General features: G+C 37.8%; 1 protein-coding gene across 1 annotated transcript in view; it reads left to right on the plus strand.

Annotated features, from left to right (window-relative positions):
• Window positions 1-5024: 5024 nt before the first annotated feature.
• The window catches only part of LOC113096320 (growth hormone receptor-like), a 28642-nt gene continuing 12552 nt past the window's right edge, over window positions 5025-21114 (plus strand). The window contains exons 1-2 of the mRNA XM_026261660.1: window positions 5025-5467; window positions 14542-14651. Coding sequence (XP_026117445.1) covers window positions 14558-14651 — 94 coding nt within the window. The 5' untranslated portion in view covers window positions 5025-5467; window positions 14542-14557. The remainder of the gene's footprint in view (window positions 5468-14541; window positions 14652-21114) is intronic.

The raw sequence follows: 21114 nt of genomic DNA on the forward strand, positions 1-21114 counted from the left end.
GACTTATCATAAAGTGAAATCCCGGACCGCATGCTGTAAAGACAAAGAAAACATTACATTTATGGGCTGAATTCAACATTGGTCGCTTTAATGTGATTCAGCTCTGCCAAACACCTCGGCTGCATAAACACCTGTGGCATTGTCTCAGAAACAGAGCTACAGAGATAACGAGGTGGGTCATGAACAACGTGACCAACATATCAGTCCTTATGTTAGAATGTGAGTTGTTTACTCCATAATGACACAGAGGGTCAGAGTCTACAGAGTAGCATCTCTTCTGATAATGTATCATGTTTTTTTCCACTGCTATACTCACATAGCAATTTTTCTTTAAAAGCTTATAATGTTTTTGTTTTCTATCTTTGAAAATAATTAATTCTATTTTCTCTTCGGATGATAGCTGTGAAACCAGTGTTGTTACGGTTACCATTCTCCTCAAACAAGATAACTGAATTATTTTTTTTATCATAACTTTTCTACCTTTTACTTTTTTATTCATGACAAAGTGTAGATTGTTTTTGTTGGATACATAGCAGTATTTCACACATGGCTCCATGATCCCTCTCTTCCTCTCATACACACCCATTATTCACCGCCAATTAGAATTAAATGTCTTATTTGTATTCGTTGATGTTAACCTCCATTAAGATCACCCATGTGCAAGAAATGAGGGAAACATTTTATTTGCATACTATATTAATACAGTGACAAGGACTGCTTTATTTTACTCACCCAGTGAGACTGTCAGCAGGAGGGTAAAATCATCTCTTTTGAGTTCAATAGCCTGATAAACATCTACACTACAGTGCTTATTAAATCATCCCGATCTGGTGTTCAAATCTGATGTTAGTTAAGGAATCAAGTTGTCATCAAAACACCAAGGCTGTATCTGAAATTTCATATTTCCCTTCTGAATAATAGGCCAAAAACAGTAAGTGAAAAGAATATGTCTGAATTCATAGTATTCATAAAACTCTGCCGATGAAATACTAAATCTGATGGACACTTTGACTTAACTATCCAAGCGACGGGAGAAGATTGGTGAATGGTAGTGAAGCACAAAGTAATTACTTATTCAAAAGAAGTACATACTCAGTATGCGATTTCAGACACAGACAATGGTGGTGTTTCATTCCTGAACGAATCAGCGTTTTTGACCATTTCAGTTGAGTGAATAATTCAAGTGACTAGATTCGCGGCAAAGTGTTAAAATAATTTATGTACAGTAACTATGTAACATGGAAAGAGCCACAAAAAAAAAATAAAAAAATAACAGTCTTTAACCGCTACTCCTTTGAGAACCAGATCTAGATTTCAGTTCTGCTTTAACTGTTGATTGGTAGAATGGGCCAACATTTCTTAGAACAGATTTAAAAAAATAAAAATAAGAAAGTATTTGAGGCATTTTTTATGTACCTATAAAAAAAGGTAATAGCTGATCTGCTAAATGTGGATGGAGGACACATTCTGTCTCTATTCCTGTCCAATAATCTGATGTTTCTCGTTTCCCTTTACACCTTACTGTCATTTCAATTACGTAACAACTTATAAAAATTATGTTATCTTCATGCCTCGGGGAACTTAAAATCAGTGCTGCGTCCATCCAGCCGACAGGCTGCACAACAGCCTTCTAATCCAATTGAGACTTAGCTACTGACACTGAGGTAAATACACATTAGCTTGGTGTGACACCAACAAAGTGAATTACACTTTATTTGGAGCCAGAAAAGGCCACATTTTGTGTGAAAAATAAGGATCTTACAAGCATTTCTGTTTCATACCACTTTTCAAAGTCCATCCAAAGGCTGTTTTCTTCCCAGCTATTTATTTTCCAACTTTTTAACCTAATGCGTGTAGCTGAACACTCTTTTCAAATCAGTAAAAAAATCAGCTTCAAAACAATGATTAGCACAGTACTGGCAGTGTTGCAATATAAATGCTAAATGTATGTACATTCGGGGTTGTGGCCTTGACCCTGACATAAAATCGATTAACAATAACATAGATCAAGTCAAGTCACCTTTATTAATATAGTGCTTTAAACAAAATACATTGCGTCAAAGCAACTTAACAACATTCATTAGGAAAACAGTGTGTCAATAATGTAAAATGACAGTTAAAGGCAGTTCATCATTGAATTCAGTGATGTCATCATCTCAGTTCAGTTTAAATAGTGTGCATTCATTTGCAATCAATTCAACGATATCGCTGTAGATGAAGTGACCCCAACTTAGCAAGCCAGAGGCGACAGCGGCAAGGAACCGAAACTCCATCGGTGACAGAATGGAGAAAAAACCTTGGGAGAAACCAGGCTCAGTTGGGGTCAGTTCTCCTCTGACCAGACGAAACCAGCAGCTCAATTCCAGGCTGCAGCAAAGTCAGATTGTGAAGAAGAATCATCTGTTTCCTGTGGTCTTGTCCTGATGGTCCTCTGAGACAAGGTCTTTTCTAGTTGTCCTGGTCTCCGCTGTCTTTCAGGGCTGTAGAGGTCCTCTCTAGGTGCTGATCCACCATCTGGTCTGGATACATACTGATCGAGGTGACTGCAGTGACCATCTGATCTGGATACAGACTGGATCAGGTGGCAACAGTGACCTCGGAATAAGAGAGAAACAGACTAATATTAGTGTAGATGCCATTCTTCTAATGATGTAGCAAGTACATCGGGTGTTATGGGAAGTGTTCCTGGATTTGTTTTACCTACTTAATGCAGCCTAAAAATCCTTTAACGGATTTGGATATTAGAAACATATTAGTATGTTATTTGTAAGCCAGGTTAAAGAGATGGGTCTTTAATCTAGATTTAAACTGCAAGAGTGTGTCTGCCTCCCGAACAATGTTAGGTAGGTTATTCCAGAGTTTAGGCGCCAAATAGTTGATTTCGATATTCTAGGTATTATCAAATTGCCTGAGTTTTGAGAACGCAGTGGACATGGAGGATTATAATGTAACAAGAGATCATTCAAATACTGAGGTGCTAAACCATTCAGGGCTTTATAAGTAATAAGCAATATTTTAAAATCTATAGGATGCTTGATAGGGAGCCAGTGCAGTGTTGACAGGACCGGGATAATATGGTCAGACTTCCTGGTTCTAGTAAGAACTCTTGCTGCTGCATTTTGGACTAGCTGTAGTTTGTTTACTAAGCGTGCAGAACAACCACCCAATAAAGCATTACAATAATCTAACCTTGAGGTCATAAATGCATGGATTAACATTTCTGCATTTGACACTGAGAGCATAGGCCGTAATTTAGATATGTTGAAATGCACATTATTGAGATAAAATATAAGGGCAAGTTTGAAGTTTGCTGAGATAGAAGTCAGAAACTCAATTTGTCATCCAAGAGCTTTGTTCACATGCCACATTCATTTAATGTAAAGTGTCTGGGTTTTTTTTTTTCACTCTCATTCACTGAGGCACTTGTGGGAGTGAAGAATGGGCCCCTTTCAACGAACTGTCCTTCTAAATTCTGATCAACATTCACTACAGGGCTATCCCACTTCACATGTTATAGTTTCTTTTTTAAAAGATTGATATATATATAAAAAACCTTGAATTTCTGCTATATTTTTAAGACACATGGGTAAGAGGACTGTATTAAAAGCACAACCCTTGCATTGATTCATATTAAACAGAGAGGCAAGCTTCATTTAAAACATACAGACCTTGAACTGTATAGCACATCCTTTCACATTTGAGATCATGAATGATGAAACAGAATTAAGGCTGACAAGAAAACTGAGGACGTCTAATTTGATTCAAGCACGCAAGGTTTCTCAAAGTCTAAAAAACAGATGTAAAAATACTCAATTCAAGCCAAGTCCAGTAATTAAAAGGTTGCTCACATGACAAAAGACATATGACAAACTCTGACCTAAAGTAAAGATGAGGTCATTTTTAGCTGTTCAGACTTTTGGATTCTATTCTTCCACTGCAAATTAGAGAAGACGAATACAAAATATTCTCAGTGAAAGTGACACACAGCCAAATATGGTGACCCATACTCAAAATTGATGCTCTGTGTTTAACCCATCCAAAGTGTACAAATACTCTGTGTTTAACCCATCCAAAGTGTACACACGCACAGGGCAGCCATTTATGCTGCAGCACCCAGGGAGCAGTTGGGGGTTCAGTGGCTTGCTCGAGGGCACCTTAGTTGTGGTCCTGCCGGCCCGAGACTTGAACCCACAATCCTAGGGTTAGGAGTCAAACTCCCCAACCACTAGGCCATAACTTCCTCCAGAAGTTCTTACTACATAAATATAAATATCCTATATAAATATTACTGCTCTACAATTATTGTCATTACTCTCTAGATTGCAAGTTAATATAGTTAAAGAAATTTGTCCTCACCAGGTCCATTGATCTGCAATTCATTAACACAGATGTAACACATAAAACCCAAAATTTATGTCACAGTAAAAAAATTAAAATCTAAATGTTTAAATGTCCAATGCACTTTCTTCAAGTATAAGTACTTTTTGAGCCAATCTTGAAAATGACCAAAAAGGCACTTAATTTGTGTTCATAGTTTACAAAGAAACCAAAAGTGGGGATAAGTTAAAATAACTGACAAAATCTGGACTTGCTCAAAAATCCTGAGCAAGTGACTGAAAAGTGTGGCCAATCTGCTCTCTATCCAAAATAGTGATCCAAAAGAGTGACCACTGAACAAAAGTGGCCAATCTGAATGAAAGACTGTCAGATAATAACCAAAAAGAGCAGCCTGTGTTCTCTCTCCCTAATAATAGACAAAAAGAGTGCCCTGAGCTGGATGTATTTTATGAACTGGTTGAAACGCGTAAGCAGTGCGCTCTCTCCCAAATAAACAACCAAAAGAGTGACTTCCTAAAAAAACGCTGGCTCTCTCAAAACTGGCCAAATACGGCGTTAAAGCGACCGTCGACACTTTCGAAAACAACAGAGAGAAACTCTCTGCGATGATGTGTAGTGATTAAACTCGTTCGATTCTACGCGGCACGAGTGTTTGGTCTGGATGTTGCGCGCGCTCAGCGCGTGGGAGACCGCTATATTTCGGAGCTCGCGCCAGGCTTTTGAGGACTCGAATATCTGTCGACAGGGGGCGCGAGCCAGTGACACCAGACCCACTGGGTGAACCAGACCACTAAATTTTTAAGACTTGAAGTGCTACGCAGTCAACGTGAGACCCTTAAAGATACGCGCGGTGCCCCCCGCTCCCTATTAACAAATAACTGTCAACAACGCGTTATTCCCTGAAAACCGTTCAACGCGTTCAGGCGGTATTCCCGAAAAAATGTTCGGGTGACTTCTCAGTGTGATTTGACCACGTTTTTGTTCAGTTTTTCTTGTTTTTGCATCGTTTTAAAAGCGGAGTTTATCGAGAGCCCCGCTACACGCAAGTCTGTTGATCCGGATGAACGAACTGTTGAAAAAGTAAAAATTCTCAACAGATTTTGCTCGCGGACAACTTATCTGGAGCTGAGTGAGTTTCGCTGTCTTCTTATCTAGTGTTCTTGCATGATATGCATTTAAACGTCTTTATTTGAAGTGTTTTAGTTGGGCTACGCTTTGGTTTTAAGGGGTGTGCAAAGGTTGTGGAGCACAGGGCAGTAAACAGTTTGGGAAATCGAGCACATTTTGCGTGCTGTGTGTGCATATAAAAATGCTTTTGATAAGTAGTAATCTTTATGTTGTTGTTTCTCATTTGATGTTGTTCTGTCGTATAAACTTCTCAGCGTAAGAGGGAGTAAGACATAAATAGTTTACGCACGTATATGTTTATAAGGGGCCTCGGATGGCTTATCGGCTGCGAAAAGTGTTTGAAAATATTTATTACCCTGGTTAAATTAAGGCCAGAGTTGCAAGTTAATCAGAGCGGGAATTAAATGGACACATTTGCTGTTTATTCCTGTTATGAATTAGCGTGGCAGCTGGATTTATGCACGTGGCGTCTGTCATGCAGCTGTTTTCCGCAGTTTTGAGGGCCCTTCAGATAAGTCCATTTGAGGTCTGAAAATATAAAGAAGCTGGTATTTCTTTACTGTTAAAAAAAATGAGTCTTCTAATTTTGCATATTATTATTCTGTGCTTTTTTTCTCTGATGTAAAATAAGATTTAATATGTAGCACTTTGATAACACTTTTGAATATTGCAGTAATAACTTCAATCACTTTGAATTCTAATACTAATGAATTAAGCAAGCTCGACTATCTAAAAACTCAAAATCACAGAAAATAATCAGAAATTATTCTAACAACCACTTACACATTTTCAGACAAAAATGGCATTGAAATAGGCTGTAAATCCAAGACTCCCTGCATTTAATATTTCCAAGCTGCCATGACATTACCTGTTAAATTCTACAAAATCCTGAACAAAGAGATGTAAAAGTGCTGCAATCAAAGTTCCCATTTTACAGATGCTTAAACAGAAAGGTCATGAGTTCCAGATTGAAATGCATCTGTGAATGAAGCTCATTACAGTTTCCAGTAAAACCAATACAAGTCCTATTATAGCTAGTAAAAACCATTACAAATTTTGTAATGGTGTCTGTTGTTGTTTTTCAGCAGGGGTTTTATAACATTTTTATTTTATTCAAAATATTTATAAAATATATCATGAAATATCTAGATTCTCAAATACAGTATGTGTAAGTAAATTCATTTTGCACCTTTATAGATTGTTAGTTGATCTATAATGGGCGATGGGCAAAATATAGTGTAATCTAATTCTGCATAAATATCTGTCTCTTTACTTAAGTACCAGATATGGGTACCAAATATTTTAATATGACTGACTTTGTATTTTATGTAGAGGTGGGCATAGATTAATTTTTTAAATCTAGATTAATCTCACTGTGATCTTGAAATTAATCTAGGTTAATCTAGATTAATCTAGATTAAAATGTCTCATTCGAATTCTGCCGACGGCATTCAAAATATGTGTGTTACCCAAATAAAATTGACAAACAATAAGTCTTTGAGAAGGAGTTTATCAAGCTAGGTGATGCATTAGAAATGTACATCTCCTGTTTCCAAAATGCACCACCAAGTGCTTGAAAAAGCTGTAAACTAATTCCACAATGCACAAGGTGCAAACAACCGTACGCCTGTTTCACACATACTCCATCTGCAGTGCGTATGCGTTGCATATTTTTTTTACGCACCCATGTTAATGGATTCCAGGTGTGTTTCAAGAGCATTGCGTCTGCAGCAGTGCAGCGATCGTTTACGTACCGAGTAGCGGACTGCAAACGCGTCCTGTGTGAAAGCACATTGAGTCCGTGCTGCACCAAATACGTAACGCACACGGACGGAGTATGAGTGAAACAGGCGTGAGCAGAGCCGTAGCTGGGGTCAGCGGGGACCCGGTGAAGGTTGTATCAGTGGGCCCGGTTTGAAATTGCTTAATTTGTTATTTATTTTATTTATTTGTGCTATTTACACAATGTTTAAGTTTTTTTTCAAGTTTGTAGGTGTCAAGGTACAGAAACTAAATAATTAAGTGTAAAAAAGCACTGGATAGTCTTCAATGTAAAAATGAAATATACAGTCAAACCTACATTTATTCAGACACCTTCAACATTTCTAACATTATTACAGTTTTGCTATATATATCAAAAATATATCTGGTGTCTGAATAATTTTTAGTCAAGAGCAGTGAGTGATTTTCATTTTCATTTTCTTGGATTAACATTACAGCAGCCAGTAGCTAAATTAGGCGCGGTCACTTTAAGAGACCATGAACGCATCCAATATAATACACATAGAATTTTTTTCCTCAACTGTTTACTTTCACTTAAGAAATACCTGACAGTTTTTTCGAGCATAATTTCTAAGGTGGATATTTTGACATATTTCCTATGTATTTGTCGGCACTAGAGCATATATAAAATATCAAGGTGAAAGTCATCATAGCTTGCTTAGTATAGACCCATCTCCCAACCCAACTTTGAGAATAGATTAACGGCGATATTTTTGTATCGCCCGAAAAGAGTCTCGCGTTAACGCAGCATGTTAATGCTGATAACGGCCCAGGGCCCACCACTAATTTTATGTGAATTAAATAAAAACATTGTAAGTTACTAATACCCCTGTAACAATTTAATTGTACAAAAAGAGAGTAAAGAAACTTTTCTTTATCAAAGATTTTTTTCACTTCAGTTCAAGCACTCTAAAAACCTTTGAACAGCAGTGTATAACACAAAAATATTGAATGCACTTTTAGATGTGACTTAAATGTTAAACTCTGTATATCAGAATATGAAGGTTTAAGCCTTACAGTGTACTAGCTTTTGACTCTTTGTGAAAAACGTCTAGACATTCGAAGACCTTTGCAACACAAACAGGTTTGCAAGCACTCTCTGCACAAACATGATTGACCTCAGTTTACCACGGGTGTTGGAATCATGATATCTCTCCCTCCTTGTTTGGAGTCAGTATCATAAAACTCAGTTTTCTCTCCTCACACACATATGCGTGCATGTTGCACACACACACACACACACACACACACACACACGCGGTTCGGCAGAATGTAGATCCGTCCCCCTCCAGTAGCCTGCTCTGCTGACCCAGGCTTTTCCACTGCCCTTGTGAAATAGGAGCGGCAGAGACGATCGGGTCTCACCAGCCAGAACTGAATGCCAACACAAAGCAAAAAGACTCTCATGTGCTGCTGCTGGCAGGAACCCACTTTAATCTCTATTTGAACAGTCCAGTGAAGTGTTAAACCCCTGTCTAACCAAGTTAAAACCCCCTTTTCTCCAGCAAAACTGCAGCACATGCAGTTTTTCCCTGTGCACATGTATATACATGTATAATTGTTTACACGAGGTTCTGTGCTTGTTTCACCATAACACACTGTTTGCTTGCTTGAGCAACTGGGGTGACTGAATGTCACCTTTGAACTTTGCATATAGTCTTCAGACTAAATCAATCAGAATAGGAAAGGTTGAATCCTCTCTGATATCCTCTTTTCTGCATAAGTTAAATGCTGTGAGGTGTAAGTAATGCACTAATGACATTTGAAGATGATGCTAGTATTAGATTACAACTGTAAATTCATGAGATATTAACAATGCTGCAATAATACATATGCACTGGATACTACTGAGATCCACCAACATTCATGGTAATATACTGATATCATCGGTAGTTTCAGATGCCTACATTTTTGTTTTACATCCTAGATGTGCTGACAGCATGATTGAGCTAGGAAGAACTGGAAAAATGTATAGTGGTTTTAGTCTTAGTGCACATAGATTCAGCCATTCAGATTTAATCTCTGCTTGATTGTCTGAGTGCTGATATAAAGTTGCTAAATAGGTGCTATTAAGAGCAATTTACGACCAAGCACACAGATTTAGTATTACTTCCTGTTTGGAGTGTACCATCATAACAGAGTATGACTCAGTGACTCTGGACGTTTATTATATAGCAGAGATCAACAGGTTTGAAATGGTAAACTCTGCTTGCATTACTCACTGCTAAGGATGGATGTTATTCATTTAGACTTGGATGTTGGCCCGACTGGAATGATATACTCTCTTGCTTGTTAGCCGGAGCTCTAGACTTGTTAAATTAGTTCATTTTGTGAAGCCTACAACAGTCAGCATTCAGAAGTTTTGTGTTTGAAAATGTGAAAATTCTGATTTCTGACCTTTCTCCTGCATTAAAGGTCATCCATTTAAGTAGAAATGCATCCAAGCACTATACTATTTTAATAGAGTTGTATGTAATTGAAATTGACAGACAGTGAACTTTGCTTATATTACGGTTTACTACATTATTTGAGTTGTGTATTTGTTTGAATTATGTGTCTTGCACTGATATCTAGAGAGTGTTAATGGTGCATCTTTTCCCTTAATTATATTATGGTAGATGTGCTCTAAGGAGGCACACAACGCAGGAGTAGTCCAATAAGTCTTATTATAATACACAAAGCAAACACAAGGAATCAAGGAGCTGGGGAAGCACAACATGTTCACCAAAATAGTAACAGACAAAGGACCAGAAAAAAACTTAGAACACATACTAGAAATTTAATTGGGAGAATTGAAACAGGTGTGGAGCTAATTCATCAAAAACCATGGAAACATATAAGGCAGGATAATGAAAACACAGAGAACTAAACCAAAACATATTATACATGTGACATTTTGCCCCCCTCCCTGAAAAGTGTGTCCTCGCACTGACTCAAGAAGAGAGAGGATGGGGGTTCAGGAGGCAGGCATGAGGCAGGTTATGGGAAATGGCATAGTTCATAGGGCGGAGTAGATGAGAGGAACCTGGAGGAAGATGAGCCAGGTGGAGTTCCAGATACCAGCCAGGATAGCGACCCCCATTGGAGTCGATGGGGGGAGGAGCCATGGAGGAGGAAGGGCTAACAACACCAGGGGGCCGACTGAAGGAGACTGAGCTGGCAGAAGAGGAGCCCAGGATGGATCTGGATGGCCAAGGCCGAGCTGAAGGCTCAGGTGACTAAGGCAGGGCTCCAGAAGACCACTGCGGAGCCAGAGCGACTGAGGATGGAGGTGGAGCTGAAGGAAAGGAAAAGCGTGACAGAGCCAGAAGGACAGAGAAGTGGAGTCCCGAGGCAGCGGATGGTCAACAACTGACCAAGGCAGAGCCGAAGGGATGAGGCAGCCTGGTGGAGCTGGTGGGAAGATGGGCCATGGTGGAGAAGAGGGAGCTAGTATCCAAAGCTGATGGGCCGAAGGACCAAGGTGAATTCCAGGACTCGAAGGCTGGAGGTGGAAACACTGGATCATCACACAAAGGCAGAGCTGGAGACTGGAAGTGGCGCACACAGATGGCACTGACTGAGGGTGAGCTGAGGGACTGATAGGCACCAACGGAGATGGGGCTGAGAAACTGACTGGTCTTAAGAGGAGGTTGGAGAGGGACGCTCGGAGGGAACTCCGGAGGAGTTGGGCGGAACCAGCGGAGACCCAGGAAATTCAGGTCTAGATGGAACCAGCGGAGGAGAACTGGGTATAACCTCCCCATACCAGTCTATTAAGTCTGATTGAAAATGTCCATTAGTTCCTCATACTTTATCCAAGAAACCGGCTGCAGCTCACCCTCAGTAGCAGGAGTGTGAGTGTGGCTCCCCTCCAAGCCCTCGATCTCCACCAAAACTCCCTTGGGGACAGGTGATGTTGCCGCCTCACGCAGCTGGTCAGATCGGTGTTGAGGCTTAGGCTCCGGTGCGACAATCAGCTTAGTAGCTGTTATGCACGTTGACTCAAGTGTCGCGGCAGGCTCAGGATCTCCATCTGTGGTGGGTTTAGGCATTTGCTCCGTGTAGCGGGAAGAGGGCTGGCTGGTCTCTGGTTCGGGAGTGGGGCTGACAGTGAATGGAGATCCGTTGTTCTCCAGAATTCACTCCATGAAAGTGTCAAAATCTTTCTTGGGACTGTTCGCTGTCAGGGGTGCCTTACACCGCTCACTCAGGCTGAGCCAAATCGGAAAAGTCCCTGGTATGGTCCTCCTCAAATGGCCTTGTTGCTCCAGGCACAGGAGTTTAACAGCTGGTAAATCCATTCTGGCAAAGGGGAGAAACAAATCAAAAAAGAAATAAAAACACCACTATATTGTTACTTAGTTTGAGGGTGTGCTATTCTGTCACTGTAACTGTGCTCTAAGGAGGCACACGAGTAGTCCAATAACAGTCTTTTATTATAATCCACAAAGCAAACAGAAGAAATCGAGGAGCTGGGGTAGCACAACACGTACACCAAAATAATAGCAGACAAAGACCAGGGAAAAAACGCAGAACTTATACTAGAAACTTAATTGGGAGAACTGAAACAGGTGTGGAGTCAATTAATAAAAAAAACAAAACATGGAAACAAACAAGGCAGGAGAACGGAAAAACACAGAAAATGAAATATGTGACATAAAGTTTTAAGAGTCTTTGTAGTCTGTGTGTGAAATATTAAGGACCAGTTAAAACCCACACTGAAAGCAATCATTTTTTGTTTATATCAAGCTTTGCACTAAATGCTTTAAGCAACAAATAAATTTGACCAAACTATGGGCTGTCATCCTCTAATCCACTGCCAATGACGTAAAACAGACCTGTTTATTCGCACAACCCACTGTACAACAATGCTCATATGTGTGTGTGCTTATAGGGAAATGTCTGTGCTACATCAATCATTACAGTAAGCTTTGTTTCAAAGTCATAGCCCTCAAATGGGCAGTATTAACAACTGCAGAGAAATTTTGGAGGCTAAAGGGTGAGAAGCATTGCCTAATATGCAGTGCTGGAGCAATCTGTGAAGAACTTGAGAAGCGGGAAAATCTTCCAGCCAATCAGATTCAAGGGAGGTTCCTCCCCCTCCTCCCTTTCATGGCTAACTGGACAATCATGTCCTCTGTGTAGACTGCCGATGCTTCTTTAACTCCCTTGTGGGATCAGACCCTACTGGCCCTCCCACAGTATCTCCAAACACTCCACATGGTGGAAATATGGAAATGTTACAGCAGAGCATTTGTATATGCCTCCTAAAATAATGTAATATAATATAATATAATATTCAATGGGGTTGGTGTTTTTATTTATTTATTTATTTGTTAGCAAGAAACACATTACATTTCATATAAATGCTATTATTTTGGTCTTTCTATTTCAAAGAATCCTGAAGAAAATGTATCACAATTTCCACAAAAATTTTAAGCAACATTGATAATAATAAGAAATGTTTCTTGAGCACCAAATCAGCATATTAGAATGATTTCTGAAGGCTCGTGTGACACTGAAGAATGGAGTAATGATGATGAAAATTCAGCTTTGCATCACAGGAATAAATGACACTCTAAAATATATTGTAAAAATATTTCTTAATTTTACTGTTTTTACTGTATTTTTAATCAGATAAATGCAGCCTTTCAAACATTTCCAAACTCATTTACTATTATACTATCAATAATAATAGTACTTAATTATACTTTACTAAATGCAATACAGTCTCATAGACCTAATAAGTACTGGACTGTCAGTATGGTGTGTAATACATTTTTCACTCTATTGCTGTAATGCAGCGTTCGTGTGAGTACTGGGGCCTCTCCACTGACTGAGAAGGGCTGTCTCTTTGAGAAGAATAGGGAGGATCAAGGCGAGTTTGAGGTGTATTTGTTGAATCTTTTCATACCAGACTTGAGACCAATGCACAACGATACAATAACATTTTTCACAGTATAATTTTAGAAAATATTTGAGTTGAATAATTTAGTAGATCATTCGCTTAGTTAGGTTTTGTGTATGTCAATACAAAATACTAAATAAAAGTATTTTACAAATCAAAAATACAGGGTAATGTTGTTATTCTAGCATTGTTAGATGATGAGATGGGGTGAAGCTACAGGTCAAATGCAACAAAGCCAGTTATTTGCTGACTATGTATTTTAGCACATTTGGAAATTATAGCCTGGTGCTGTTTTCAACAATCCACTGCCAAGTGCAGAAGAAAAATACCTCTGAAGCCAAGTTTTAGGCCAGAACTCCTCATTAATCAAACTAGATCCAGAAACACATAAAGGCAAGCTCAGTCTAAACAGCGTTCATTAGCTAGTTGTATTTATTATTGTATTTATTTGATGTCATATATTTGAAACACATTTTAAAAATATGAGTAGTCTAGGCTGTCTATATAAATCTACAGGCTAAGTTGGACTGTTAAGAACAGACTCATCAGTCCCAAAGTACCACTGACCTCTCTATAATTTATGCTGTGACCAAACAAATATAGTCTACTTATTTTTAGCCTTACTCTTCAGCTAGCTGGATACAACCTGTTCAGACTACACGCTTGTGACAGTAATTTATCACTATGTCACAATGTCATCACCATTTCAGACAAACCATTATCTCTTTTATTATTATTGTGATAAGACCCAAAAGTGGTAAAGGAATAGAGTCAAGGGTCACGGACAGACTAACCCAAGCTCAAAGTGTAAATCACAAAGCTCCCCCAAATACACAAATCACAGAACGAAAGATGGCAATGTGTCAACAGTATTTCTGTCACACATCAAGCACTAATATATGTCGGAGCCAGTTTAAATTCTTTATGCTTCACTGTGTGTGAGATGAAGTTTCACCACAACCTTAAGCTGAGATACAATGAATGTTTGACATTTTGAATGTTTTTCTGTCAGCCTAGCATCATTTTATAATGGAATCTCTAGTTTAACAGTAAATGCAGAGTATTAGTTTGTGAAAGCATCCTCCGCATTGTCTGCATGCTGAAAAGACCCTCAGTTACCTACAGATAATGACAAACCCACGTATGACTGGAAGTCCTGAGCGTTGGAGAGGCAGTGTCTGGTTATTAATTCTCTGGTGTCCTCATATAGGGTTTCACACAGACCAGCTAAGAATTAACAGTAACAGGCAACGCACTTTGGCATTAAAGAGTAAGAAAATGAATTGTAAAAGCAGTGGAGATGGCAGTGGCCCTGGGCTCTCAGGAGGTTTCAGCTCATTATTGTCAGAGGGGTGTCATCCGGGAGCACCACTGATAATGATTTTTCTTTTTCCCCTCCTCAGGGAGACAGCAGAAGCTATGGCTTACTCTCTCTCGCTCAGTCTGCTCTACCTGGGCTTGCTGTGTGGAAACGGACTGGTGTCCGCAAGAGGATCCGAGCTGTTCACTGCAGGTACTGCACTCGCATCCATGTAAAAATCATTTGTTCTTTTACTTTGCCAAAGCTGGCCAATTTGCAATCAAGTTGGTCGATCTATTAGAATATATTCTGATATGAATAAATACAGGAATATTCACCAGATGATTAAATAGCTTTACTAGGAAAGAATGCATAACATTTGAATAAATGGTGAATTCATAATTGGATCTCAAATCTCTTTTAGTAACATTTCAGAGTTTGAAAAATCTCTTTGAGCTTTCATAGACCACATTTTCAATGTAAAATAGTACTTGTGATGATTTTATTGCGGTTATTGGTTTATAAAATTTAGATTGTTGTGATTATTATTAAATAAAGATATTAAACATAATAAAAAAATTTTTTAATAATACTGAAAAATAAAAAAAGATTAATAAAAATAATTGAATTATTTACAGTCAGTGTCTCACAATGGCTTGATTGACAGTAAATGAACCAAGGCATTCTCAGACACTGGTCAGCTACACGTGTGTAGTGCCATGCTGGAAAATGCATAAATGAATTTAATTTAATGGCTGCCTGGGCCATTTGACAGTCACACAAATCCAAATTGTGATACTGATTTTATTTTGATATATTGTGCAGCCCTACAGTCTATCCAAGGAGAAATGAGGTGGTTTATGCATTTAGTCTGCCCTATTTGTTAATTGTTTGCTTATGTAAATATACAGTACATATGATGGATGTCTTTAGCTGCTTTGTTAGCTGTACTACTGCAAAAATGGGCTTTGCATTTAGGTGATACTTTTTAAATTACTCCGATGGTAGAAAAATTTATTTTTATGGAAGTTACAGATGGTTAGGGGGCATGTATTGTCAATTAGCGCTATTTTCACTTTATTTAGTTGTAAATAATGAAATGAACAAATAATTATTAAATTCATAAGTATAATTTTAAAACTAATACATAATTATTGATGTTATTAATGATATTATATTAATTAATCTGTATATTTATTATTTTATAATATTTAAAACAATACATTTATAAATACTCAAAATGAATACACAATTAAGATTGATTCATTGATTGATTTAGAAGTAATTTTTGCAAATGTTCAAGTAAAATGTGAAAATGAGAGTTGTAATATGAATAAATTTACGAAGGGCTCTCATCGATCACAGAATGAAACTGTAGATGTCTGTGCCAGGTCATTATTGGAAAATCATTGAGCCTGTGTCAAGATTATTCACCTTTGTGCACACAGTACATTTAGCTTTGGTCTAGTCAAACAATCCTTCATTAAATAGGTTTTGTTTGAAAGTAAACACATTGACTGTGGTCATCCAAAGTCCAGGGACAGGATACAGTGGCGCTTATGGGATGATGAACTAAATGGGATGTCAAGGCAGTGATATGTTATAGTGAATAACATTTGTGTAATAGGCTTTCAGAGATGCAGTGAATGACTTGGGTTAATGACCCAAGTTGGAGCACAGACTTTAGCACTTTGACTAAAGTTCATTTTTTGGGTTTTATGTTTGAATTATTCTCTTTTAATGTTTATTAAGTTATTATTTAACTACTACGGATGAAATTATGGCTTTATTGCCTTTTGGAGAGAATGTTTTTTTAGAAAATAGAAAAATGTGATGTGGAGAACCATGTCCATTGTGTCATTTTTTTTTTTTATAATAATTTAAACTAAAGAAAGGGCTATTAATTCATTAGCATTTAGTGTCAGTCTCAGTTTAAATTCCAAGCTGTTCCAACAAAGATGTACTAAAACTATATTCATCAGACTATGTGCAATTTTATTTTATTTTATTGTATTTTTTTTTTTTTTTGCCTTATGAAATATGTCTTGTTCAAATTAACCCAGTCTCATGAGAAAATGCAACTAATTTATGTTTTAGAAAACTGTATGATAAAACTAAGCATAAAAGTCCACAGTGGGGTGTAAGCAGATTGTATGAAAATGTACAAATTCACCACTATTAGTTACGAATTGCCACGAGAGTTTGTTGTCTGAGACGATCATTGGAGTTTTTAAACACAACATTAGATCAAAATGCACATAGGTTTACCACGCAACCTAAGGCATCGCATGTTAAGGATAAAGTTCTAGCTAAGCTTCATAAAACAGATCTTTTGCCCTGAATATTTTCCACTATTAAGTGTTTGATGGGTGGTGCCATTGTGTATCTGGGTTTCGATTGTTCAAATGATGCAGCATTTTAGAATATGTCTTTGCATTAAACAAATCCTAATGACAGAAATCTGGAAACGCTGTTGAACGGTGTCCATCTGTTCTGTTTTATGCTGTCTGCCCTGACGAAGTTCTCTTCAGAGGTGTTCTGAGGACAGGCTGTGGTTTAATTGAGAACAGAAGTAATCGTCTTGAGTTATGGCTTCGGACAGGGGCCATATTTTTGATCCTTTTTTGTGAGAGAGTTCTGGCAAACATGACTCTTTAGTTTTGGCTGGATTTTCAAAGACATGATGTCTTGTGGAGAAGAGCGAGTGACCTGCCAGCGCTGCAGGCCTGCGCTGTCAAAGCCGTATTTTTTAAAACAAATGTATGCCTTAATTTTATTGTCTAACACAGTGCTTCCCAAACCTGTCCTGGAGGAACCCCTGCCCTACACATTTTGTATGTCTCCCTAATCAGACACATCCATTTAGTTCTTGCAGTCTCTACTAATGAGTTGATGAGTGGAATCAAGTGTGTTAGATAAGAGGGACATAGGCTGCATCCGAAAACTGAAAAATACTGCCTTAGGAGGTCTCATCAAGGCACATCCGAATTCAATACTAGCTTCAGTTCCTGCCTCCTGAGATGCCTTCATCTGGCCAATTTTTGAAGGCAGCATAGATGTATCCTTCGCTGCCTTTGATATCCCACAATCCTGTGTGTTCCATTCTGTGACAGTTAAGCCAAAAAATAAAGATGGCAACTAAAAGTTGCGGTCTGTGATCAGTTTGTGTGTAAATGGATGTTTTTGATCAACATTTTCCACTTTTTATGTAATTTCTAGTGAGAAATTAATATTGCAATAATGACATTTCCACTTAGTTATCACCAAAGCTCTCTATATTTTGCTGTAGGTCATTAAACCATTACTCTGCCTCAGAAGCCTATCGAAAATAAGTTTTATGAGGTGCCTTCATGCAAAAAACACTGCCTGCAAAGTCATTACCTGATACGGCAGCGAGGCAGCAAGTCACCTGGATAAGTTTTCAGATGCAGCCATACAAAAAGTGCAGGGCAGGCACTCCAGGACAGGTTTGGGAAGCACTGGTCTAACTGTTAAGTTTGAAGCATTATGCACTTCTCACCTGAGTATGAACGGTTGTTTTGTTAATCATTTTGGGTAATTGATGCAAATAAATTAATAAATACAGCACGATGATAACTTTCAAACTAAAAGTTACTTTATCATACTATTTATCTGTTTGCCGTATTTATCAGTAGACCTAACATAAAAAAAATCTATGAGCAGTTCATATTACCATAATCACATGATATTAAAGCTCTTCCACAGTCTCAAAAAGCTTGAGTCTTAACCCAATCCTGATGTACAATGACCAAGGCCAGGTTATTTCAAGGGGATTGTCCTCAAAATAAATTTATAAATAAGCAAACAGACGTGCTGAAGACTTCAGAGCAGTCTGTTCATACACAGGAAACTTTTGGTAGCACGAAAAGATACTTGGAAGTCAGTCTATTTTTCACTATCTATTTTTCCTCCACTAACAATATGTTCACCGAGGAGCAAGCCACTGTACCGCTGAAGCGATGTTTTCTGCAGAACATGCTGTTTTGCATTTAAAATCCTAGTGATTATGTTGGCATGCTCATTCCTTTTTTTCCCGTGCCGTTCTGTCTGCCATAACCCTAGCACAACACAGGGGCCGCTGTGAGCGCTCATCAACACGAGAGTCTGCTGCCGTGACTCAGGGAGTTTCAGACGCAGGCGGAGCCCCTTTTGGGCTATAGTTTATTTATGTTAGGCAGCGGCCGGGTGAAGTCAGGGAGAGAGCTGAGCCTGAAGAGAAAGTACAGCAGAGGACAGCGAAGTTCGGCTCTTTTTGTTCAGAAAAAAAGTCCAGTTTCCAAATGGAGAGCAGGACCACATGGCCGTTCACATGAAACTTTATCCAGAAGGAGCATGCGGCCATAAAACTATTCCTCTTCATTTGCAGGCATATTTCTGTGGTCTGCAGATTCAATATAATGGTTTATAGAAATATGAGACAAATGTTAAATGTTTGGATGATAGATTTTGAGGGTTACCAATGTGGAATGTTTTGTTTGTGGTAATAAAAAATGTTAAATGGTAAGCAGTTTAACAAGAGCTTTAATGACAGATGAGATGATATATCTATTTTGTCAAATGTATAATATAAAATAACATTTTAATTACATAATGCTGTTTAAATTATATATATAATCTCTATAATATGTACAGCATTACATAAATATTGCTAAAATATATAATATTTTAAAAATAATATTGATTTATTTATATGATACTGTACTTTGGCATAATTTATTTATTTGTATACATTTATTTATTTGGTAAAATTCCCTATAAAGAATTGATTTAGTAGATTAACTCCAGTAATGGCCTCATTATTATAGTATTAGAGAGGATTAGGGTCATTATTGTAGGTTCATTTGACATAAATCTGCTGCAGTTTAGCCTGAGGGGCTGGATTTGTGTACAATGAACATCAAAGAGCGGTTGTGCTAATGATGGACTTAGACAGGGCAGCTGGAGGCCAGCATTTGTTTATGGCTCTTTGCACTGGCTTGACATTACATTTGGAAAAACAATCATTTGCAGGTTAGGAAATGGCAACAGACATTTATCTGTGGTTATATATATATACATATATATATATATATATATATATATATACACATTAAACTCTATACATTATCTGGGTACTAAAATTTGTGTTAAGCGAACACTTGCAACATATTGAGTTTCTCATCTGCCTTTCTGTACACTTTGTATGTAGGTGTAGGTGTAAGTGTGTGTGTGTGTGTGTGTGTGTGTGTTCTTTGCAGTTATTTTTAACACCTGTTTACATTCTGCTGTAAGTGTCTGCTGCCTTTGACCTTTTTGTTCATCCTAGAGACTGTTTTGCAATGACCACAGACAATTGCAGACATAAAGACAACAGACCTAAATAAATGAATAACTACATTTTATATTTTTATGTATATTTGATCAAATATTAAATAGTGTATGTGTCTGTGTGTTTGTATATATATACACACACACATTATACATTATACTATACATTATATAGTATGGTAATATTATTGAATAAACAACCGCTGTCCATCCTCTTCACCCTCCTTTCCACATAATGTTTTTGCAAAGGACAAAGAAGCACAGGTGGTGCATGTGCTGGACTGTCAGTGAGTATTCTTATGTGCTGGTCTGTAACTCAGCACAGTTCTGGAAACAACTAAAACACTTATGGCTTGTGAAGACAAAAGTGTTCTCATAATGTCTGTCTCTCAACTGTGGAATTTGAGCAGTGCCAAAGCCATTGTTTTATCAATGTTTGAGTAGGCTGATATCTGATTACTTAAAACACTGAAGTCTCCTTAAAAATATTCTGAGATTTGCCAGAGCAAAACAAATTTGCTACAATCAGTGTGCTTGTTGTAAAAAAAAAAAAAAGTCTATTAAGAGCAGAAAACTATATTGCGAACCATGAGGGCTTTTTAATTCTGTGCCCCTGGGAGTACGGTCGGTCCTACATATGGGATTTATAATGTTGAGTGATGTCACATAAATGTCAGATTCAAACTGTGCTTTCATGTTTTGGCTGGCACTGAGCAAGATACAGATGCACTCAGCGCTTGTCATATATATCACAACATTTTTTTTTGAACCACATAATGTATATTTTAGGTTTCAGACATTTAAATAAACTGAAATACTAGTAAAACAATAATTCAGAATTTGTAAAATACACACTGATGTCTGTGGAAGCAGAATTAACAATCCATTCAAATATAATTTGCAGACATATTTTATTCATATCCGAGACAGATATACATAATGTAAGTAACTATAAAGTTTACTCTATTCTTCTCCCAATTCACCAGCCACTCACTTACATGTATTTTGTGAGAAACTGATGAATTCACGTGCTGTAAATCTGACTGAAAAGACTGAACTGTGGCATAAACAAATGTGGTTTCACGTTATAGATCAAGATCATTATAAGGCTTTTTAAATGACAAAACATACTCACTTACAAATATTTGAGAATCTGAATAACAGATGGTTGGTGAAATGGTAAGCAAGTCTGTGAATATATTTGAATAAAGAAGGATTAGATGAACGAAAAGTGATACATATGTCATAAAGTGTTATTGTGGCTGTGGTGTGTCATGTGACATGCATGGTGCGTCGCCATGGAAACAATAAGGGCAAATGTTCTAAAAAACTCACTTTGGGGATTCAA

This window comes from Carassius auratus, unplaced genomic scaffold (assembly GCF_003368295.1).
Source record: "Carassius auratus strain Wakin unplaced genomic scaffold, ASM336829v1 scaf_tig00215912, whole genome shotgun sequence".
Lineage (NCBI taxonomy): Eukaryota > Metazoa > Chordata > Actinopteri > Cypriniformes > Cyprinidae > Carassius > Carassius auratus.